At 46.1% G+C, this 24,345-nt stretch overlaps 1 protein-coding gene across 3 annotated transcripts; it reads left to right on the top strand.

Annotated features, from left to right (window-relative positions):
• Positions 1–21,085, top strand: PDE6G (phosphodiesterase 6G). 3 transcript variants are annotated; one of them, XM_040330971.1, is made up of 4 exons: positions 1–89; positions 18,269–18,508; positions 19,020–19,060; positions 20,533–21,085. In XM_040330971.1, the coding sequence occupies exons 2-4, from the start codon at positions 18,363–18,365 to the stop codon at positions 20,607–20,609; spliced, it is 264 nt and encodes an 87-aa protein (XP_040186905.1). In that variant the 5' UTR covers positions 1–89; positions 18,269–18,362; the 3' UTR covers positions 20,610–21,085. The 3 variants fall into 3 exon arrangements, with proteins under 3 accessions (XP_040186905.1, XP_040186904.1, XP_040186906.1); XM_040330970.1 differs by lacking the exon at positions 1–89 and adding an exon at positions 4,592–4,697; XM_040330972.1 differs by lacking the exon at positions 1–89 and adding an exon at positions 17,754–17,795.
• The last annotated feature ends 3,260 nt before the right edge of the window (positions 21,086–24,345 follow it).

The following is a 24,345-nucleotide window of genomic DNA, read 5'->3' as shown; positions in this document are numbered from 1 at the left end:
CGAGTGTGACGTCATATCCGCTTGGCAATGTCAGAGAACAAGAGGGGTCGCAGGGGGTTCCCTCCTGGGCTGTACTGCCTGTTGTCATGGTAATGCTTTGGGGGTTGATAGACGAGCTGTGTGTGGAGTTGTGTATATATGATCAGATTACAGGGACTGTCATTGCTTCCATGGTTGGGCAGGTATTATACCTGGGAAAGTAGAGTTCCTGGGGGGGGGCACTACAGGGAATGGTGGGTGTGGTAAGACTGTGCAGTGGGAGGGGCTAAACAATTGAACCTATGAAGGGGTCAGGAGTGTGTAATGTACAGAGTGCGGGGGTCATGAGGATGTAATGTATAGAGTACAGGGGGCAAGTGTATGTAATGTACAGAGTGCAGGGGTCAGGAATGTGTAATGTACAGGGGCCAGGAGTGTGTAATGTACAGGGACCAGGAGTGTGTAATATACAGAGTTCAGGGGTCAGGAGTGTGTAATGTACAGGGGCCAGGAGTGTGTAATATACAGGGGTCAAGAGTGTGTAATGTACAGGGGTCAAGAGTGTGTAATATACAGAGTTCAGGGGTCAGGAGTGTGTAATATACAGGGGTCAAGAGTGTGTAATGTACAGGGGCCAGGAGTGTGTAATATACAGGGGTCAAGAGTGTGTAATGTACAGGGGTCAAGAGTGTGTAATATACAGAGTTCAGGGGTCAGGAGTGTGTAATGTACAGGGACCAGGAGTGTGTAATATACAGAGTTCAGGGGTCAGGAGTGTGTAATGTACAGGGACCAGGAGTGTGTAATATACAGGGGTCAAGAGTGTGTAATGTACAGGGGTCAAGAGTGTGTAATATACAGAGTTCAGGGGTCAGGAGTGTGTAATGTACAGGGGTCAGGAATGTGTAATGTACAGGGGCCAGGAGTGTGTAATGTACAGGGACCAGGAGTGTGTAATATACAGAGTTCAGGGGTCAGCAGTATGTAATGTACAGGGGTCAGGAGTGTGTAATGTACAGGGGCCAGGAGTGTGTAATATACAGAGTTCAGGGGCCAGGAGTATGTAATGTACAGGGGTCAGGAGTGTGTAATGTACAGGGGTCAGGAGTGTGTAATGTACAGGGGTCAAGAGTGTGTAATATACAGAGTTCAGGGGTCAGGAGTGTGTAATGTACAGGGGCCAGGAGTGTGTAATATACAGAGTTCAGGGGTCAGCAGTATGTAATGTACAGGGGTCAGGAGTGTGTAATGTACAGAGTGCGGGGGTCAGGAGTGTGTAATGTACAGAGTGCGGGGGTCAGGAGTGTGTAATATACAGAGTTCAGGGGTCAGCAGTATGTAATGTACAGGGGTCAGGAGTGTGTAATGTACAGAGTGCGGGGGTCAGGAGTGTGTAATGTACAGGGGTAAGGAGTGTGTAATGTACAGAGTTCAGGGGTCAGGTGTGTGTAATGTACAGAGTACAGGGGTCAGGAGTGTGTAATGTACAGGGTAAAGGTGTCAGCAGTATGTATTTTACAGAGTGCAGGGTCAGCGTATGTAATGTACAAAGTGCAGGGGTCAGGAGTGTGTAATGTACAGAGTACAGGGGCCAGGAGTGTGTAATGTACAGAGTGCGGGGGTCAGGAGTGTGTAATGTACAGAGTGCGGGGGTCAGGAGTGTGTAATGTACAGAGTGCGGGGGTCAGGAGTGTGTAATGTACAGAGTGCGGGGGTCAGGAGTGTGTAATGTGCGGGGGTCAGGACTTTTATCTTAGTGCAGACTTCTGGGGAAATTAGTGAGCCAATCACAGAAGCAGGATATGACATTTCTAGGGGGCGGTCCTTATACCATCTCTGTAAAGAGCGCCCCCAGGTGGCCGTATTGCATTCTACAGAAAATTGCTGCAGACTGAAAAGACAAGAGAATTTTTAAAAAATGACATTTAATTACAATGTAGCTTGTGTGGTGTATTTATGATTTATTCATTATTTGCTATTTCTTTTATTTCATGAAAATAGAGTCACCCTGCATGAAATCACCTTTTCTCTCTGTATTTCCCCCGATATTTCACTCGCCTGTCTGCTGTCTTGCAGATACTGAGCTCCCTGCTTAGACGGATCTCTCACTCCGTATGCGTCTCGTGCGGCAGGAAGGCGATCTCCTCCGGCCAATCCCGCGGCGAGGACGGTCCCACGCAGAGCGCAGACTCCCCCAGCCCCGCGAGCGGCGATCTCCGACAAGATGTAGACCCGCCCATCCCGCCTCCCCCCGCCCACTGCTGTATGAGCGGCTGCCATAACTGCGTCTGGATCGCCTACGCGGAGGAGCTGCTGGAACTCTACAAAGATGGCGGCGAGCGGGCGCTGGGCGCCTTGGAACGGAGCATCGAGGACGAGAACATGAAGATGTTTATACGGATGGAAATACGGTTCAGGATGAAGAGCCAATCGCCATGAAAGGAGGAACCGGAGACTGTAATTGGTTTAACCGCTCAAGGACCGGGGCCTATTTTTTAAACTTGTTGTTTACAAGTTAAAATCTGTTTTTTTTGCTAGAAAATTACTTAGAACCCCCAAACATTGTATATATATGTTTTTTCAGACACCCTAGAGAATAAAATGGCGGACGTTGCAATACTTTATGTCGCACCGTATTTGCGCAGCGGTCTTACAAACGCAATTTTTTGGGAAAACATACAAGCTCATAAAGGTGTTGAGGGTCAGAGGTACAAAGTTTTGGCCATAGAGTGTATTTGACATACATCATCCAGTTTCTGTTTTTTTTTTTTCTGTATTTTTTTTTTTTTACTTTTATTTATATATTTTGTATTATTTTAATGCTGATAATAAAAGCAGAGAAATGGTATTCCGTGTGATTAGAATCTGTATTCAGAAAGCAAGATACGCCGACATTAGCCTAAGATCCGACTGGCGTAAGTCTCTTACGCCGTCGTATCTTGGGGTGCATATTTACGCTGGCCACTAGGTGGCGCTTCCGTCGTTTTACGGCGTAGAATATGCAAATGACCTAGATACGCCGATTCACAAACGTACGTACGCCCGGCGCTATTTTGTTGCGTCGTTTACGTTGGGCTTTTTCGGCGTAAGGTTGCTCCTGCTATTATGAGGCGTACGCAATGTTAAGTATGGACGTCGTTCCCGCGTCGAATTTTGAATTTTTTACATCGTTTGCGTAAGTCGATCGCGAATAGGGCTGGACGTAATTTACGTTCACGTCGAAAGCAATGACGATTTGCGGCGGGATTTCGAGCATGCGCCGTTCGTAAAAAACGTATAATACGTGGGGTCACCATTAATTTAAATAAAACACGCCCACATCATCCCCACATACGTTACGCCGCCGTAACTTAGGGCGCAAGTTCTTTATGAATACGGAACTTGCGCCCTAATTTACGGCGGCGTAACGTATCGGAGATACGTTACGCCCGCACTAAATTACGCAGGGCTACCTGAATCTAGCCCCTAGTATTTCCGAGCATTTTTGGCAACTCTGCACATGCTCAGTTTTCAGTGAGATTCTATGCTGAGCATTTCCTCCCTATCACATCTGAGCAGCCCATGTGACTATAGAGTCATACATGTGGGCGTATACACAGTGGTAAATGACAGCCCACTCCCTCCCTTCCTCCTCCACGCCCACCAGCCAGCTAAACACAATGGGGGGGGGCTGGATATTACATGTAGATTGTTGGAGGCCTCACCTCCCTCTTATTCCAAGACACGAGCTGAAGGGGGGCGTGACACAGTCTGTGACTGCCAGAAATCTGCCCACACCATGTTATTACCACAAAATGGTAAAGATTTGATTTCAGATACAGTGAAACCTCGGATTACGAGCATAATCCATTCCAGGAGAACGCTCGTAATCCAAAGCACTCGCATATCAAAGCGAGTTTCCCCATTGAAGTCAATGGAAACGAAAATTATTTGTTCCGCATTGACTTCAGTGGCATGCAATACCGCATGTGGTCAGAGGCGGGGGGGTACCGTAGAGCCTCAGAAACAGCCGTAAAGACCCGAGGACACCTCCACTGACCTCGGGAACGTAGTATTTCCGAGTCTTTCCAAGGGAGAGAGATTTTTCCGTTCCAGGAGAATGCTCGCATATTAAAGCGAGTTTCCCCATTGAAGTCAATGGAAACGAAAATGATTCGTTCCGCATTGACTTCAATGGCATGCGACCAGAGGCGGGGGGGTCGCCGGAGAGTCTCGGAAACATCTGGAAAAGGCCCGAGGACACCTTGGCTGACCTTGGAAATTCGAACTGTGCCAATTGGCTACGGCCAGCGTCGCTCGGCTCTGGCGCCCCCCCACACCTCAGGCCAAACGCGTTACTGCACACCGCTTTGGCCTGAATCCTACTTGTTTTCGAGACAACACTCGCAAACCGGGTTAGGATTTTTCTAAATCCAGTGAACGTATCGCGAAAAAAAACATTCTTTAACCGCGTTACTCGCAATTCCGAGGTTCCACTGTATATTCTGAACTGCAGCAAAGGGATCGTTTCCAGAGATGCGCCCATGCATGTCCCCAGATGGGCTATCAGATTACCGTTTGAGATAGAGAAGGGTAATCCTATTACTGCTGAGCCTCATAAATCCCGAGCCTCAGAGGTGGGGCGGATCAGTCGATTGCCAGAGGAGAACGAATGAAGGGGGTGTCCGCCGACCGCAAACTCTTCCTGTGGATGGATATGTGAGAGCCATTTGTGGAGGGTAAGTAAGCGGAGAACCCAACTTCCCAACCTAAAGTTGCCCGTTTTTTACTGCTGGCTGGCCGATTTTTCAGGATAAGGAGGTATACAGAACAAGGTGGGCCGCTTCAACTGCCAAAAAGCTGGCCAGATTATTTTCACTCGATGTCAACCTCCCAGGAATCGCAAATACGATGGTCGGAGATGAAGCTATCTACCACCTATGGACAATACATTGGTATCCTTAACACAGTCCATGAAGGTCAAACCAACAAATGGAAAAAAGAACACCAAAAGTGATGGGATTTTCCGGGCCGGGATTTGATGGGGACAATCTAATTCCCACCATTTTTTATGTCTTTGTCACTTTATGACTTTGAAGAACGACGTCACGTGTAAAGGCCAACCCAAGGTGACTTTGGTGACTACACTGTATTTGGAGAGCACGGTGATACGTTGCTTAGTTCCTGGTGATTACTTTACCGGGAATTTGTGATTCCGGGTAAATAGAAAATGGTTTCAATGAAAAATTGCCATGGCGATGGCCAGCTAAGTGCTCAACGCCTCGATTTTGATAGCTAGAAGTAGTTGGTCACATTTTAGCTGGACTTTATCTGTAAAGTTGAAGAAAAGTCAAGTTAAGTATTACCCCCCCAACAACTATGATCGGTCGGCGGTAACAACCCATCTGATCGAGGGGGTCCCTTCGATTATTAAGCCCAGGGGCCCCCACCACCCTAAGTCCTGCCCTGACCATGAGTATCCCAGTCCCCGTCAGAAGACTTGCGCCTCGGGGCACTATTCCTAATGCCATGACTTCCATAAATGGGAACCTTCAGGTTCTCCTCTGCCCATGGGGTCTCCAGTTGGGGGAGCCCAACCTTGAGCAGAACTTGCTTCGGCAGGTCTCCTGAAGATAGTGGTCATCCTGGTTTTGGCAGGGTGGACCGTGAGTAGGGCCAGACTTACCATTGGGCTTGACTGGGCTCAAGCCCTTGGGCCCCGCCCAATAGGGGGCCCTGGGCCCAATCGCAGCAATCCCCCGTTCGCGGCAACCCCCTCCCACAATTTTGCGGCATTACCCCGTTCGCGGCAACCCCCTTCCTGCAATTTCGAGGCAATACCTCATTCGCGGTAACCCCCTCCCGCAATTTTGCGGCAATACCCCGTTCGCGGCAATCCCCTCCCGCAATTTCGAGGCAATACCCCGTTCGCGGCAATCCCCTCCCGCAATTTTGAGGCAATGGCGGTAACCCCTTCCCGGAATTTTTCGCGGCAACCCCGGCACCCCCCCCCGCTTAACAACTTTGGCAGATGGATATAATCCTTGGCACCAGGGGGCCCCTTCACTGCAGATGTATATGGGGCCCCCAAGAATTACTGAAGGTCGGCCCTGGGAAGAGGTAAGAAGAGCGCGTCCAGCGGCGCAACCCCCCCCCCCCCCTCAACAACTAGCAAAGCTTGTTGTCGTTCAAAGAGGAGCAGGAGCTTCTTTTAGGCGACGGCGTAGTGCGGCGCGATTTTGCTGAGATTGCAGAGTGATTTCTCGCCTGCCAATCGTACCGCGATCCAGGATGTTATTAACAAGTAAAGGCATCACAATTGCGTTTCCCGCATTTTGCCACGATTCTGGAATTGCACCGTTTACGCCAGCGAAATTATGTCATTGGGTCCCATTGTTGGTGTCATTGTGAGCAATTGTCCCCCATCATTGGTGTCATTGGGAGGAATGGAGCCCCATCATTGGTGTCATTGGGAGGAATTGAGCCCCATCGTTGGTGTCGTTGGAAGGGATTTTGCCCCATCATTGGTATAATTAAGAGGAATTGATATCATTTTTTTTTTTATGTGAACCCGTCTTCAGAAAAGCAGGCTCCAGAGGGTCCCTTTATGGTTTTTGTCAGTGGTCTCCACACTGCGGCCCAGGGGCCAGATGTGGCCCTTTGCTTGCCCCTGTGGCACTGTTATTCCCACTGATACAAGGTACTATTCCTCCCACTGACACCAATGATGGGACACTATTCCTCCCATTGAAACCAATAATGGGACACTATTCCTCCCATTGAAACCAATGATGGGACACTATTTCTCCCACTGATACCAATGATGGGGCACTATTCCTCCCACTGACACCAATGATGGGACACTATTCCTCCCACTGATACCAATGATGGGGCACTATTCCTCCCACTGACACCAATGATGGGACACTATTTCTCCCATTGAAACCAATTATGGGACACTATTCCTCCCACTGACACCAATGATGGGACACAATTCCTCCCTCTGACACCAATAATGGGGCACTATTATTCCCACTGATACCAATGATGGGACACTATTCCTCCCACTGATACCAATGATGGGACACTATTCCTCCCACTGACACCAATGATGGGACGCTATTCCTCCCACTGACACCAAGGAAGGGGCTCTATTCCTCCCACTGACACCAATGATGGGACACTATTTCTCCCACTGACACCAATGATGGGACACTATTCCTTCCACTGACACCAATGATGGGACACTATTCTTCCCACTGACACCAATGATGGGGCACTATTCCTCCCACTGACACCAATGATGGGACACTATTCCTCCCACTGACACCAATGATGGGACACTATTCCTTCCACTGACACCAATGATGGGACACTATTCTTCCCACTGACACCAATGATGGGACACTATTCCTCCCACTGACACCAAGGAAGGGGCTCTATTCCTCCCACTGACACTAATGAGGGGACACTATTCCTCCCACTGACACCAATGATGGGACACTAAGCAAAGTTTTTTCCTCAGTTTAGGCCGATATGTATTATTCTACACATTTTTGGTAAAAAAAAATCGTAATAAATATTGATTGGTTTGCGCAAAAGTTATAGTGTCTACAAAATAGGAGATAGATTTATGGCATTTTTATTATTATTTTATTTTTTTAATAGTAATGGCGGCGATCTGCGATTTTTATCGTGACTGCGACATTATGGCGGACACATCGGACACTTTTTTGACACATTTTTGGGACCATTGTCATTTATACAGCGATCAGTGCTATAAAAATGCACTGATTACTGTGTAAATGACACTGGCAGTGAAGGGGGTTAACCACTAGGTGGCGCTGAAGGGGTTAAGTGTGCCCTAGAGCAGTGATGGGGAACCTTTGCACCCCAGATGTTTTGGAACTACTTTTCCCATGATACTCAACTACACTGCAGAGTTCATGAGCATCATGGGAAATGTAGTTCCAAAACATCTGGGGTGCCAAGGTTCCCCATCACTGGCCTAGGGAGTGATTCTAACTGTTAGGGGGAGGAGCTTACAGTGACACGTCACTGATCACTGTTCCCGATCACAGGGAACAATCGACCAGTGTCCTGTCACTAGGCAGAACAGGGGAATGCCTTGTTTACCAAGGCATCCCCCTGTTCTGCCTTTGCCGACCGCAATCGTGGGGAGCTGCCCGGGAACGCACTCACAAGGCACGCGGCGGGTACAAGTACATCCATTTGCCTGCCTGTGTCATTGTGTTGACGTATATCATCGTGCGGCGGGCGCTGTGCCGTTAAACTTTAAGGGACATCTGATAATTCTGGGACCCATGCAAACTGATCGTAGGACCCCCCCACGGCTCGCACAGTCCTGCTATCATTGATGACAGCCTAGACGGGTACACGGGACCGGCCGGGCACAGTACAGCGCTGCAGGTGATCCTGGATAGAGATTTGTGTCACCTCTAAGCTGCTTGAGGTGAAAACATTTTGCTGCGTCTGCAGAAAGCACATCTAATCCTGCAGCTTCCCACGGAGTCGCCGTATATCGTGCCGGGTGTCCAGCTGATAAACACGACTAATAATAATAGTTTGAAGAACTTAAAGCAAAACGTCAATTTTTGACCTAAAAAAGTCCTTCAGATTTTCTGACCAACGTGTCCTCTACATTTTCTTTAGCTGTGTAGTTTAATGAAAAAAAAAATATCGCTCAAAAGTATATTATTTGTTCAAAGGCTCTAATCTTACACTATATTACCAAAAGTATTGGGACGCCTGCCTTTACACGCACATGAACCTTATTGGGCACCCCAGTCTTAGTTCGGAGGGTTCAATATTGAGTTGGCTCCGCCCTTTGCCGCTATAACAGCTTCACCTCTTCTGGGAAGGCCGTCCACAAGGTTTAGGAGGGTGTCTATGGGAATGTTTGACCGTTCTTCCAGAAGAGCAAACAAAGCTACAAAGGGTAGACCAACTCAATATTGAACCCTATGGACTAAGACTGGGGTGCCATTAAAGATCATGTGCGTGTAAAGGCAGGCGTCCCAATACTTTTGGTAATATAGTATTTCTCCAGGCTGTAGTCAACCTTGAAACTGGTATTTATTATCAATTTTATTGATTGTATAGGTCAGGCATGCCCAAAGTCTGGCCCGTGGGCCAATCGCGGCCCACCTTCTGGTTTAATATGGCCCCCCTAGAGATTTGTGTGTGTGTGTGTATATATATATATATATATATATATATATATATATATATATATATATATATATATATATATATATGTCTTTTGTGGCCCCCAGGGCCACAAAAGATATATACCGTATTTATCGGCGCTGCCTTGGAGGGGGCGTGACAAGCACTGTCAGATTACATACAGCGAGAATCTCCTGTTTACTCAGCGGCATCTGTAATAGGAAGTCCCGTCTCCTCGGCTGTTATTGGCCAACTGTTCTGTCTATCATAGGAGGTAGAAGTTTGTATTAAAGAGGCCGCTGAGTAAACAGGAGATTCTTCTGCATGTAATCTGTTGGTGCTCGTCCCGCCTCCCCCTTCCCTGTGGGAATCAATCAGGCTGCATTCATGGCAATGGTAAGGCTGCATTCATGGCAATGGTAAGGCTGCATTGATTGCAATGGTGAGGCTGCATTTATGGCAGTGGTGAGGCTACATTGATTGCAATGGTAAGGCTGCATTGATTGCAATGGTGAGGTTGCATTCATGGCAATGGTTAGGCTGCATTGATTGCAATGGTGAGGCTGAATTCATGGCAGTGGTGAGGCTACATTGATTGCAATGATGAGGCTGCATTCATAGCAATGGCGAGGCTGCATTAATGGAAATGGCGAGGCTGCATTCATGGCAATGGTGAGGCTGCATTCATGGCAATGGTGAGGCTGCATTCATGGCAATGGTGAGGCTGCATCATGGCAATGGTGAGGTTGCATTGATGGACACTGATTAGGCTGCATTCATTCGCACTGACCCTTTTTTTGCTTCACAGTTCTTTATTTAAAAAAAAAAATTCCCCCTGAAACGTACCTCTTAAAGTGAAGGGGGAATAGTGGCTCAGTCACCAACAGGCTGCTCCTAACAGAACACGTGGTCCTCTGTCAGTACATGCAGCCCTGGCCCTCCGGGCAAATGCTCAGTGTGCCCTATGGCCAGTCCGGGCCTGGTGGAGATCCATGAATTTCTGAACACTGAAGGGGTGGGTCCGGGAATATCTTGGCTCTCGAGTGACACATAAACCTCAACCTGGAACATGTTTGCAGCGTTGGGGCCCAGTGGCACTGTTGGAGTATATGAGTTTGCACCCACATACCTATCCAGAAACATGCTTTGAAGAGAGGATTACCGTATTATAATGAAGCTTCCATGCCAAAGAGAGAACAGCCATGTTGCAAGAGACTTCCAAAGCATTTTCCTGATGTGAGAGGAGGAGAGCGGGGTTGTTGGTCATGGCGTGGGTTTCAAGTGGTGGTGTAGACTAGTCTGACTTTATCATGCTGGGAGCTCCTCATATCCCTGTTGGGCAAGGCAGGGGGCACTATGGGGTTGATTTACATAAACTGGTGTGTGCAAATCTGGAGCAGCTGTGCATAGAAACCAATCAGCATTTTAACTGGTTGCCGACCAGCCGCTGTCGTTTTACGGCGGCAGGTCAGCTCCCTTGCGCGAGAGCATGTAGTATAACGTCGGCTCTCGGCAGGCCACTAGGGGCGCGATCGCCGCCGGGCACACGCGATCGCTTGTTACAGAGCTAGGACCGGGAGCTGTGTGTGTAAACACACAGCTCCCGGTCCTGTCAGGGAGAGAAATGCCTGACCGTCTGTTCATACAATGTATTAACAGCGATCAGTCATTTCCCCTAGTGAAAAAGATGAGAATGGTGCGCTTATTCAATAAAGTGCCATAAAGTAATGTACTCAAAGAATGAATATGATGAGTATATGATGAGTATCCAAACATACAAATAAATACATGTGAATAAAAGTCCAACTGTCAGGGCTGGGCTTAGCCCTTCCTTCTCTGTGTTGGCAGCTCAGCTGTCAGCTAATTGCTAGCTCCCATCTCTCCACAGTGATCCACCTGTTGATGATCCTGCTCGTCAGCTCTGCCTACTTAAAGCCTTCCAGTTCATTTGCTCTTTGCCTTCGCCTGTGTTAACATCACAAGAGACTTTCTCCTGCGTTCCTGTTGAAGACCTGCTTGACTGACGTTCCCTCTGGCTACAGATCCTGCTACAGATACTACTACCTTTATCTGCTGCCGAGTGCCTCATGTCCATCAAACAGAGTACAAGGACGGTTGCCGATAATGCCATTGAATTCCATATTCTGGCAGCAGAGGTTGCTTGGAACAATGAGGCCCTCGTGGCTGTTTTTTCTCATGGTCTCTCGGATAACATTAAGGATAAAAGGCAATGTAGGATCAGGATGTGCCAACACAGGAGCAGAAACAAAGGCAGCCTTAAGATTCTCAAAAGCCTTAAATGGACTCTGGAGACCAACTCTGTGGGTTAATAAAAAGGTAAACAGAGTAAGCGTAGTCAAAACATAGCCAGAGTTCAGTAACCGGATCGGGTAGTCGGCCAAGCCAATGTCCAAGAGCCAGCGATAAACGTAGTAGTACAGCAAGCAGGATCTGTAGCCAGAGGGAACGTCAGTCAAGCAGGTCTTCAACAGGAACGCAGGAGAAAGTCTCTAGTGATGTTAACACAGGCGAAGGCAAAGAGCAAATGAACTGGAAGGCTTTAAGTAAGCAGAGCTGACGAGCAGGATCATCGACAGGTGGATCATTGTGGAGAGATGGGAGCTGGCAATTAGCTAACAGCTGAGCTGAGAAGGAAAAACTAAGCCCAGCCCTATAAAATATAAAAGGTAAAAATCTCATAGGGATAACTTGATAGAAGAAAAAACATCTATCCAAACATCGACTGTTAAATTTATGAATTGGCCGTTCACCTTCAACAATCACCCAAGGCTCATCAGATAGTCAGATAAGGAATCCTGCTGATGGATCTGTAAAGGCATCCAGGCGAAGACGAAGAACTACGTCCAAAACTTGGCACCAAAACATCCTGGATAATTCCACATATAGAGGAAACGGCTCGCTCCAAGGAATGGCACTTCTTGTATAAATGGCGCTCAAAGGAAACAAAGAACAGCCATAGTGCAATATTGCCAAATGAAAAGTAATTGGTTGCCTAGCTGCGGGACGTTATAGTGATGGGTGTAGGTACCATGGCGCCCAAGAAGAAGAAGGCGGAGTCGAGGACCAGAGTGAAGCAAGGAGTTCTACCAACTCCACATCCGGGACCTGGAGGGCCGCCTGGAGAGATGCCAGGACCATCGGAGGAGGAAGAGAGGATGAGGATGGAGGAAGAGGAGGAAAGCTCTTCATTATGGTGTCAGGTTAGTTAGTGTCTGATTTTTCCGCCGCAATATCACAGCCCCCCGGTATAAGTTGCCGATCACCGCCATTACTGGTAAAAAAAATACTTTTAAAAAATAAATAAAAATTTTTAGGGCAAAATCGTGGGTGCGCGGTATACGCCGATACCCGCTTTCCCGCGCCGAGTTTTGAATACTGCGCCGACATATACCGAGCGCAGTACACTCGGGTATAGTCGGGCAGTCTCGGCACCTTCCACGCTGACGTCCTGGACGTATAGGACGTGAGCGCGAGTGTTGCCGAGCCTGCCCGACAATACACGAGTGTACTGCGCTCTGTATATGTCGGCGCAGTATTCAAACTCGGCGCGGGAAACGAGCGGGGAGGACGCCGCAGAAGGACGCCGGACGCGACGAAGAGGACACCCGAAGCCCGCAGACGGACCCCGGACCCGACGAAGAGGACACCCGAAGCCGCAGACGGACGCCGGACCCGACGAGGCTGCCGACGGACGCCGCGCAAGACACCAAAACTGTAAGTACAAAATAAACTTTTTCCACAGGATTGGGGGCCACTTTAGGGGTGCGCGGTATACGCGGGAGCGCGTTATACAGCGATAAATACGGTACATATTGGCCTTCATTGATAAAGAAGATTGATTTAAAAAAAAAATTATAGGATTTGTTTTTTTTAGCAGAAAGTAAAATAAATTCTCATTTTTACATTTTGTAAAATGATATGATTAAGCCTGAAGCTTATATAATAATGCAAATCGGAGCTGATCCAAGATTTTTTTCATACACTTTCAGAAGTTTGGAGATCTTATTCTACTCTTCACTGACCCTCGTCATTCGTAATAATTCCTTGCAGCTCTTACTTTCCATTCGGTTATAAACGAGGATGAGCTTGTGTCATGCTCAGTGACATGTAAGAGGATTAAAGGGAAAAAAAATGCTCAAAGGTTCCATCAATGCCCCTTCCCAGCAGGCTTTGCTGCAAAACCCTCTTTTGTAACGGATTATTTGTCTTGCAGTTGGAATTAGCAGTCTGGTAATTAAAGCGAACCTACGCTGATTATTTAACACCAGAAAGTCCACTCTTGCTAGAAAAGGATCAGTCAATGGTCATTATTGCACTGCGGAGGTGGAAAGTCTGCCGAACTTCTGGCGAACCCAAATCGCACCCATTTTTTTGGTTACTATTGCTCAGACCCCACCTCTAAATATGCAAGGACCTCCCATCACACACACTTTATGGGATGGTTCCACCAAGACCCTGCCTCTAAATATGTGGCGACGACTGCCCATCACACCCACTTTATGGGATGGTTCCACCAAGACTCTGCCTCTAAATATGTAAGGACTGCCCATCACCCCCACTTTATGGGATGGTTCCACCAAGACTCTGCCTCTAAATATGTGACGACAACTGCCCATCACACCCACTTTATGTGATGGTTTCACCAAGTCTCTGCCTCTAAATATGTGACGACGACTGCCCATCACACCCACTTTATGGGTTGGTTCCACCAAGACTCTGCCTCTAGATATGTAAGGGCTGCCCATCACACCCACTTTATGGGTTGGTTCCACCAAGACTCTGCCTCTAAATATGTGATGACGACTGCCCATCACACCCCCACTTTATTGGATGGTTCCACTAAGACTCTGCCTAAAAATATGTGAGAATTGCCCATCACACCCACTTTATGGGATGGTTCAACCAAGACTCTGCCTCTAGATATGCAAGGGCTGCCCATTATACCCACTTTATGGGTTGGTTCCACCAAGACTTTGCCTCTAAATATGCGAGGACTGCCCATCACCCCCACTTTATGGGATGGTTCAACCAAGACTCTGCCTCTAAATATGTGACGACTGCCCATCACACCTACTTTTTGGGTTGGTTCCACCAAGACTCTGCCTCTAGATATGTGAGGACTGCCCATCACACCCATTTTATGGGATGGTTCCACTAAGACTCTGCCTCTAAATATGTGAGCACTCCCTATCATACCCACTTTATGGGTTGGTTCCACCAAGATTCTGCCTCTAAATATGTGAGGATTAACCATCACATTCACTTTATGGGTTGGTTCCACCAAGCATATGCCTCTAAAAATGTGAGGACTGCCCATCACACCCACTTTATGGGATGGTTCAACCAAGACTCTGCCTCTAGATATGCAAGGGCTGCCCATTATACCCACTTTATGGGTTGGTTCCACCAAGACTTTGCCTCTAAATATGCTAGGACTGCCCATCACCCCCACTTTATGGGATGGTTCAACCAAGACTCTGCCTCTAAATATGTGACGACTGCCCATCACACCTACTTTTTGGGTTGGTTCCACCAAGACTCTGCCTCTAGATATGTGAGGACTCTGCCTCTAAATATGTGAGGATTGACCATCTCATCCACTTTATGGGTTGGTTCCACCAAGCATATGCCTCTAAAAATGTGAGGACCATCCATCACACCCACTTTATGGGTTGGTTCCACCAAGATCCTGCCTCTAAATATGTGATGACTGCCCATCACACCCCCACTTTATTGGATAGTTCCACTAAGACTCTGCCTCAAAATATGTGAGAATTGACCATCACATTCACTTTATGGAATGGTTCCACCAAATCTTTGCCTCTAAATATGCGAATGCTGCCGATCACACCCACTTTATGAGTACGACAGCGCTAAAAGCTGAATATTGGCCTCGGCAGGAAGGGGGTAAAAGTGCCCGGTATTGAAGTGGTTAAAGACCATCGTTAAGGTTGGTGGGAGAAGTTGTTAGCAGAAATAGGGAAAGTCCTGTTTTTTATTGCCATGCTGGCAATCCTCACCAATCCACTGTGTTCTTCTTAAAGTGCTCATTTAATTTTTAGCTGGTGAAACTTAAAAAATCATACAGTCTTTTGTCTCCGTGACACAGCACTAGCCACTGGTATACAGGTTCCACCACCGGGAAACAGCCATCGTGCTGTCCTATTGCTCCTTCCTTACGCGTTACGCCACAGGGACACTTGGCTTCTTCAGGGGGAAATTTTTCAGATATTTCAAATTCATAGATTTAAATTCATAGACATTGTAAATTGTTTACATTACTATTATATGCAGAATTTGAACATGCCCATTTTCCAAGGAATTTTCCTTTGATTGATATAGTAGCTGTATTTTATGTTTGATTTGATTGTTTACCTTGGGTAGTAGAAGTGCGGCACATTGATTGTTGTTTTTTGATGTTTTACACATTGTATAGGAATGTGAGAAGTGTTTGCGGCCGACATTGTAGTTTTTTTTTATGTATGCACGTAAGTTGTTTGGTTTATAAAAAATTTGTGTAACACAATTTAAAATAACTTTCATTTTATTTTATATTTACAAAAGTGGATATTTTTAAATGTGTACTTTTAAAGTCTGCATTGTGTTAGTGTTTATTTTTTTTCATATTTATTTATTTTTTATTTTATTATATCCAAGGACCAGCCTAAACCGCCACGGACACTGTAGATTTCTTAAAAAAATAAAAAAAAATGTTTTACAAGTGGGTCTATGAGTCTCATCTCCCTGAACTTTCCCTCTTCCGGCACACATCACGCTCTTATAATTACCTCTTAGCGTCCTTGGCATAAGAGGATCAAGTGTGAGCCAAGTTAAAACCCAGGTCAGCAGAGATTAACGCCTTTCCGCAGAAACTGCGACCTGAAAAATGGGTCATTATAGGGAGAGCAACTACAGGAAAGAAAATGCTTGTTAATTAAGAATGCCAAACGCTCAATATAATCCGAGTTATTTCATCCAGAGAAACAAGACGCAATCCTGATATTGAAAGTGCGTGAAAGCGTATAGCAACCATATTACCCCTTCCACCAAGTCGTAGTTTATAGTAGACTGATAAATGATAGAGACATAGAAGGGTGATGGCATAAAAAGGGCAAGAGGCCTATCTAGTCTGCCCTTGTTTTTTTATATTTCTATTTGAGTTTAGATCTAAAATTATCACAAGAATGTTTAAATTTACTTAATGTTGCTACTTCTGCTGTAGTCTCTTCTATGCAAATTTTGGTAAAATAATGGTTTCTAAATGTTGGGCTAGATTCAGGTAGGGCGGCGCATTGTTACGGCGGCGTAGTGTATTGTATTTACGATACGCCACCGTAAATCAGAGTTACGGCGGCGTAGCGTAAATGGGGCCGGCGTAAGCGTGCCTAATTCAAATGAGTATGAGGGGGGCGTGTTTTATGTAAATGGGTGGTGACCCTACGTGATTGACGTTTTTTACGAACGGCGCATGCGCCATCCGTGTACATATCCCAGTGTGCATTGCTCCAAAGTACGCCGCAAGGACAAATTGGTTTCGACATGAACGTAAATTACGTCCAGCCCTATTCACGAACGACTTACGCTAACGACGTAAAAAATTCAAAATTCTACGCGGGAACGACGGCCATACTTAACATTGCGTGCGCTTCATAGAAGCAGGAGCAACGTTAAGCCGGGAAAGCCTTACGCCACCTAGCGGCCAGCGTAAGTATGCACCCTAAGATACGACGGTGTAAGAGACTTACGCCAGTCGGATCTGAGCCTAATTCTGGCGTATCTTGCTTTCTGAATACAGAAAGAAGATACGCCGGGACGCAGCTTTGAATTTACGCGGCCTATCTATAGATACGCCAGCGTAAATCAATGCTGAATCTAGCCCGTTATTTTTAAAGTTGAGTTTTCTTCTGGTAGTTTGAGGCCATGCCATGTGTCCTTGATGCCCAACTTCACATTGAAGCAGTAGTTCTGTCTCTGGACTCATTCTATGTTAAGGTATCTCCAGGGCTTCAGAATTTGACACAGTAATCTAAATTACCGTATTTATCGGCATATAATACGCACATGTGTATAACAAGCACCTTCATTTTAAGAGGGAAGTTTCAGGGAAAAAAACGAACATTTTAAATAAAGAACTATAAAGAAGCAAAATAAGGGTCAGTGCCCATCAATGCAGCCTGATCAATGCCCATCTGCAACCTTTAAAATTGCCCATCAATGCCCATCTACAGCTTCACAATTACCCATCAATGCAGCTTAATCAATGCCAATCTGTAGCCTCACAATTTCCCATCTGCAGCCTCCCCATTGCCATGAATGCAGCCTAATCAATGCCCATCTCAGGGAGGGGGCGGGATGAGCGCCGTCAGATTACATACAGCGAGAATCTCCTGTTTACTCGGTGGCCTCTTTAATTCAAAGTCCCGCCTCCTGGACCAGCTTCTATGATAGACAGAACACTGGTCCAATGCCGGCCCAGGAGAAGGGACTTCCTATTACAGAGGCCGTTGAGTAAACAGGAGATTCTTGCTGTATGTAATCTGCCGGCGCTCATCCCGCCTATCTCCCCGTTCTCGCCACACGCGTTTAACACGCACACGCTATTTGCAGCCGATTTGCAGGGTGAAAAGGTGAGTGTTATACGCCAATTAATACAGTAACTAAATGTCTCTAAAAAGGAATCAGGGCCCCTTCCTCCTGCTGGTGATCCCTCTAGTGAGATAAGGATCAATATAGAGGAATCTGGACCTCCTTCCTCCTGCTGGTGACCCCTCTAGCGATATAAAGATCTAGAGGAATCAGGACTTCCTTTCTCCTGCTGGTAACCCCTCTAGTGTTATAAAGATCTATATACATGAATCGGAACCCCCTTCCTCCTGCTGGTGACCCCTCTAGCGATATAAAGATCTATATAGAGGAATCAGGACCTCCTCCTTGCGGGTTATTGCCTCACTTCTTAGGAACACGCATGTGCATATCATATTTCCCAAATCACATACTGTATGTGAATTCCTGTATGGATGAGGGTACAGATGTTAAGCCAATATGTGAGCTGTTCATCTGGAGGCCACTCAGATAACAATACCTCTTTTTCCTCCTATAGGTGGTTCTATAAAGATCTCCACTCAGCTGGCCTCACTTGGACGTTTTCCGCTCTACTGAGTTTCTACCGGAGCCAACAAGGTTCCTGAGCTGCCATGAACCTAGAGCCTGCAAAGTCTGAGATTAAGTCAGCCACCCGCGTAGTGGGAGGGCCCGCAACTCCCAGGAAAGGGCCACCTAAATTCAAACAGAGGCAGACCCGACAGTTCAAGAGTAAACCTCCAAAGAAAGGCATTCAAGGGTAAGACGGTCCTTTGCCAAACCACAAGTAGATGAATTACTAGATAGTTTGTTACATACACAAAAACATCAACATCAGAGATGGGTATGACTGGCAGAATTCCATAAAACATACAAAGGCTAATCTATATTTGGGCTCATCTACATATGGGCTCAAAATGACCGCACAGTAGGCCGGGCAACAATCTCATGTCTATGAGCAGCTCCAGATTGCCGTGACCAACCAATGTCACGGCACAAACAAGTATGCTCAGTTGGGATCCTCCTAGCTCTATAGCCTGTTGACATGTTAAACTGTGTAGCAGATTAGGTCCTACACCAACCCAGCCACATTCCTCGTTAGTCTACTCTCTAAATTCCCAGACGTTAAAGATTTAAAGCACTTCCTTCTATTGTATTGGGGTAAAAACTAATCAAAACTAATCAAAGGAAGGAACGATTGCTTTCTACCAGCTCTACCCCATATAAAGCAAATTTTTCCACTTCTAAGTATTGTTATTTTTCTGTTACAGATTTGGTGATGACATTCCCGGTATGGAGGGTCTAGGAACAGGTAACCACATCTGTGATTTCATATTTTACATGATCCTGTCCGGAAAGATATTATCACATATGTTAAAGATAGAGAGATAGATAGATATATGGATAGATAGATAGCTTTGGGTTTGGGTTGAAGGTTATGGTTAAAGTTTAAGTTGAGGGTAAGAATTAGAGGTAGGATTAGGGGTTAGGTTGATGCTTAGAGGTTAGGTAGAGGGATAGCATAAGGGTTAAGATTTAAGTTTAAGGTATGGAGTTGGGTTGAGGGTTAGAGGTAAGGTTAGGGGTTGGGTTGATGGTTAGGGGTTAGGTTGAGGGTTAGCATGAGGATAAGATTATAGTTTTAGGGCGATGAGCTGGGTTAAGCTTTATGGTTAAAATAAGGAGTTGTGTTAAACGTTAAAGATTACAGGTAAGGTTTGGGGTTGGCCTGACGGTTAGGTTGGGGTTTAGCATAAGGGCCTATTGTAGGCTTAAGATGAGAAGGTGGTTTGGGGGTTAGGAATTGGAGGTAAAGTTAGGAGTTGGGTTGATAAGAAGGGGTTACTTTAAAGAGTAGCATAAGGGTTAGGATTTAGGTTTAAGGTAAGGTGTTGAGTTAAGGGTTAAAGGTTAGAGGTAAGGTTATGGTTTGGGTTGAGGGTTAGCATAAGGGTAAGATTATAGTTTTAGGGTGATGAGCTAGATTAAGCTTTATGGTCAATATAAGGAGTTGTGCTGAACGTTAAAGATTACAGGTAAGGTTTGGGGTTGGGATGATGGTGAGGGGTTAGGTTGGGGTTTAGCATAAGGGCTAATTGTAGGCTTAAGATGAGAAGGTGGTTTTGGGGTTAAGAATTTGAGGTAAAGTTAGGGGTTGGGTTGATAAGAAGGGGTTTCTTTGAGGAATAGCATAAGGGTTAAGATTTAGGTTTAAGGTAAGGAGTTGGGTTGAGGGTTAAAGGTTAGAGGTAAGGTTATGGGTTGGGTTGATGGTTAGGTTGAGGTTTACCATAAGGGTAAGATTATAGTTTTAGGGTGATGAGCTGGGTTAAGCTTTATGGTTAAGATAAGGAGTTGGGTTGAACATTATAGATTACAGGTAAGGTTTGGGGTTGGGATGATGGTGAGGGGTTAGGTTGGGGTTTAGCATAAGGGCTAATTGTAGGCTTAAGATGAGAAGGTGGTTTGGGGGTTAAGAATTTGAGGTAAAGTTAGGGGTTGGATTGATAAAAAGGGGTTACTTTGGGGAATAGCATAAGGGTTAAGATTTAGGTTTAAGGTAAGGAGTTGGGCTGAGGGTTAAAGGATAGAGGTAGGGTTGGGTTGATCGTTGGGGGTTAGGTTGGAGTTTAGCATAAGGGCTAGATGTAGGCTTAATATGAGAAGGTGGTTAAGAATTGGAGGTAAAGTTAGGGGCTGTATTGATGAAATGGGGGTTACCTTGAGGAATAGCATAAAGGCAAGGTAGAAATTATGGTAATATTGACTGTTCCTTGTTTGCAGACATCACCGTCATCTGCCCCTGGGAAGCCTTCAATCACTTGGAGCTGCACGAATTGGCCCAATATGGTATCATCTAAAGACCGACGGCTCCATCCATCTACAAGCCTGTTTTATTTATTTTGTTTTTTCGTTTTTCGTTTTTTCTCTATGGCTGGCCACTGCAAGGAGATGTAGTTTGTGTAGGACTCAGTACAAGACAAAACTAACCAACTCTGCTTCTCTGACGACTCTGAGCCGAGACCTTGGTTTTCGCCCCTGGCACAAACATATGCACACACTTTAGTGTCAACCTTCCATATACAGGTCTGCTCTTCCCTGCCCATGGGGCGGCAATCTCTGGCCAGCCTGGGGGTGGCGGTTTCTCGCACATTTCACCCTCGTTCCTGAAAGCACATCTCATCATGTTTCCCCCTCCACCAACATTAACCTTTTTACATATAATTACCTTTTTTTAAACTTAAGATAATTGTTTTGCTAGCCTTTTCTCTGGCATGATAGTTATTTTTACCCTTGGAATGTAGATGTACTTTATTAAATTACCCATTCTACTTTGTGTTTGTCTGTAATTTTTCCTATGGCACCACCTGGACGTCAAAGCACTGGGGGTTTCCAGTGTGTGGGCTTGATTTCTGAGGGAACCACAACAAGGGACGTCTAATGCCGCGTACACACGGTCATAATTTCCGGCGGCAAATGTTCGATGTGAGCTTGTTGTTGGAAAATCCGACCGCGTGTAGGCTCCATCGGACATCTGCTGTCGAAATTTCCGACAACAAAAATTTGAGAGCTGGTTCTCAAATTTTCCAACAAAAAGTTGTTGTCGGAAATTCCGACCATGTGTACACAATTCAACGCACAAAAATGTGACGCATGCTCGGAATCATTTCGACGCATGCTCAGAATCGTTGAAGTTCATTTTTCTCAGCTCGTCGTAGTGTTGTACGTCACCGCGTTCTTGACGCTCTGAATTTCCGATAACAATTGCGTGACCTTGTGTATGCAAGACAAGTTTGAGCCAACATGCGTCGGAAATTTATCCACGGTTTTGTTGTTGGAATGTCCGATCGTCTGTACGCGACATAACAGCTATGGCTGACAGACTAAAGACCACTTGACAGATAGTCAATATAATGGCTAACCGACAAATTGGCAATGGCCAACCAGCAGGAGAACCACCATTGGGGAACCAAAAATATTGGTATCTACCAACTGGTATCCAGAACAAAGGTTGCCAGAGAGTTGGCAAACAGACTGATGGGCACCAAACAATGGCTCATTGGCAATGGCCAACTGACAATGGCAGTCTTCCAATGGAAAACCACCATTGGGCAACCAAAAATATTGTAATTTTTCAACTGGTATCCAGAACAAGGTTGCCAGAGAGTTGGCAAAAAGACTGATGGGCACCAAACAATAGCACATGGGCAAGTTGAGATGTCACAATGCTGGAAAAACATTGAAGCCCAACTCCTACAAGAGTTTTTCTTCTAGTTTTGAAAAGTTTGTGGAAGGCTTAGAACCTTGGAAATTCTTCCAGCCGTATTTGGGAGGTCTCAGAGACCCCTATTGACCTCACTGGGATAGGGCACACACAGCAATTGCAAACTTTCCACACTGAATGGGAATTTTTTATTTTTTTTGATGAATTTGGGCTTTCCAGAGTTTTAATCAACTTGAGCAAGAAGTTAAAAGAAACTACCAAACTTTAGCTTTATCTCTGGCAACAAAGAGAGCCTGCAAACAAACCAATGGGCCACCAAGCAACTGCATATGGGCAGTTGAGATGTCACAATGCTGGAGAAACATTGGAGCCCAATTCCTACAAGAGTTTTTTTTCTAGTTTTGGAAAGGTTAGAATTTGTCAAATTTTTCTGCCCATACGTGACTTAATTTTGGAATTTTTCCCCTCACTGTGTCACTCGGGGAAAAAAAAAAAACGCAATAGGCGTTTATTGATTGGTTTGCGCAAAAGTTATAGCGTCTACAAATTAGGGGATAGTTTTACGGCATTTTTATTAATAACTTTATTTTTATTTTTTACTAGTAATGGCGGCGATCAGCGATTTTTATTGTGACCGCGACATTACAGCGGACACATCGGACACTTTTGGCATTATTTTGTGACCATTCACATTTATACAACGATCGGTGCTATAAAAATGCACTGATTACTGTGTAAATGAGACTAACAGTGAAAGGGGGTTAACCAGTAGGGGGCCGCTAAGAGGTCAAGTGTGTCCTAGGGATGTGTTCTAACTGTAGGGTGGGGGGGTGGGTAACATGTGACTGATCACCGCTCCCGATCACAGGGAGCTGTGATCAGTGTCCTGTCACTAGGCAGAATGGGGAAATACTTGTTTACATCAGCATCTCCTCATTCTTCCTCTCCGTGAGACGATCGGGGGACTCCCGGCGGACATAGAGTCTGCGGGACCGGCGGTCATGCTCACGGAGCTCGCGCGCGCGCCCACAATCCCGGGCCTTAAAGGTGACGTGTATATATACACACACGTCGATCTGCCCAGCGGTGCCATTCTGCCGACGTATATAGTCGTGCAGCGGTTGGCAAGGGGTTAAAGGTATCTTACCTACTTAACCCCTGGACCATATTGCTGGTTAAAGACCAGAGCACTTTTTGCGATTCGGCACTGCGTCGCTTTAACTGACAATTGCGCGGTCGTGCGACGTGGCTACCCAAACAAAATTGGCGTCCTTTTTTTCCCACAAAAATAGCTTTCTATTGGTGGTATTTGATCACCTCTGCGGTTTTTAGTTTTTGCGCTATAAACAAAAATAGAGCTATATCCCCCAAAAATATATATAAAAAAATAAAATTTCCTCAGTTTAGGCCGATACGTATTCTTCTACCTATTTTTCGTAAAAAAAAAAAAATCGCAACAAACGTTTGATTGGTTTGCGCAAAAGTTATAGCGTTTACAAAATAGAGGGTCGTTTTATGGCATTTTTTATATATTTTTTTTTATTAGTAATGGTGGCGATCACCGATTTTTTTTCGGTACTGCGACATTATGGCGGACACTTCGGACACATTTTTGGGACCATTGGCATTTTTATAGCGATCAGTGCTATAAAAATGCATTGGATTACTATAAAAATAGGGAAGGAGTTAACACTAGGGGGCGGGGAAGGGGTTAAGTATGTTCCCTGGGTGTGTTCTAACTGTAGGGGGGGTGGCCTCACTAGGGGAAATGACTGATCTTCTGTTCATACATTGACGGTCAGGCATTTCTCCCCTGACAGGACCAGGAGCTGTGTGTTTACACACACAGCTCCCGGTCCTCGCTCTGTAACGAGCAATCGCGGGTGCCCGGCGGCGATCGCGCCCGCCGGGCACGCGCACGGGAGTCAGGGACGAGCATGCGCCTCTAGTGGCCGCTTAGAGAGCCGACGTTATAGTACGGGCTCTCGCGCAGGGGAGCCGACCTGCCGCCGTAGAACCCTGCGGACGTTCTGACCCCCTCACGTGAAAATGGAAGAAACCGCTTTTGGTTGGGTTATAAATGTTTCATTATGGGAAGAATAGCGTCTCTGGAACAGCGGCACGTTTCCTAAAAGGGAAGGTGTCCGCGTTTTCTGTTTCCTCATCCGCGTGCAGACGCAGCGGCGCGCTCAATGTCCCCCCCCTCCCCCCGTCTCCCTTGTCCTTGTGGCCCCCGTCCCTCCTGGCGGTGTAAATCACCTGTAATCTTTCCCTCTAATCCTCGCCACACAACTGTTCTAGAAGATAAAGCGTCACGTGGCGGAGAAATCCTCCGGGATCATCGCAGACCGGCGATAAATAAAACGCCGCCA

This window comes from Rana temporaria, chromosome 12 (genome assembly GCF_905171775.1).
Source record: "Rana temporaria chromosome 12, aRanTem1.1, whole genome shotgun sequence".
NCBI lineage: Eukaryota > Metazoa > Chordata > Amphibia > Anura > Ranidae > Rana > Rana temporaria.
Note: the sequence above shows the minus strand (reverse complement) of the source record. Positions and strands in the feature narration are given on the sequence as shown.

Bases quoted from the DNA above. Each gene is read 5' to 3' on its own strand.
- PDE6G (XM_040330971.1), top strand. From the start codon at position 18,363: ATGAACCTAGAGCCTGCAAAGTCTGAGATTAAGTCAGCCACCCGCGTA. The intron at 18,509-19,019 runs GTAAGACGGTCC...TTTCTGTTACAG, and splicing joins CCAAAGAAAGGCATTCAAGG to ATTTGGTGATGACATTCCCG. The intron at 19,061-20,532 runs GTAACCACATCT...CCTTGTTTGCAG, and splicing joins TATGGAGGGTCTAGGAACAG to ACATCACCGTCATCTGCCCC.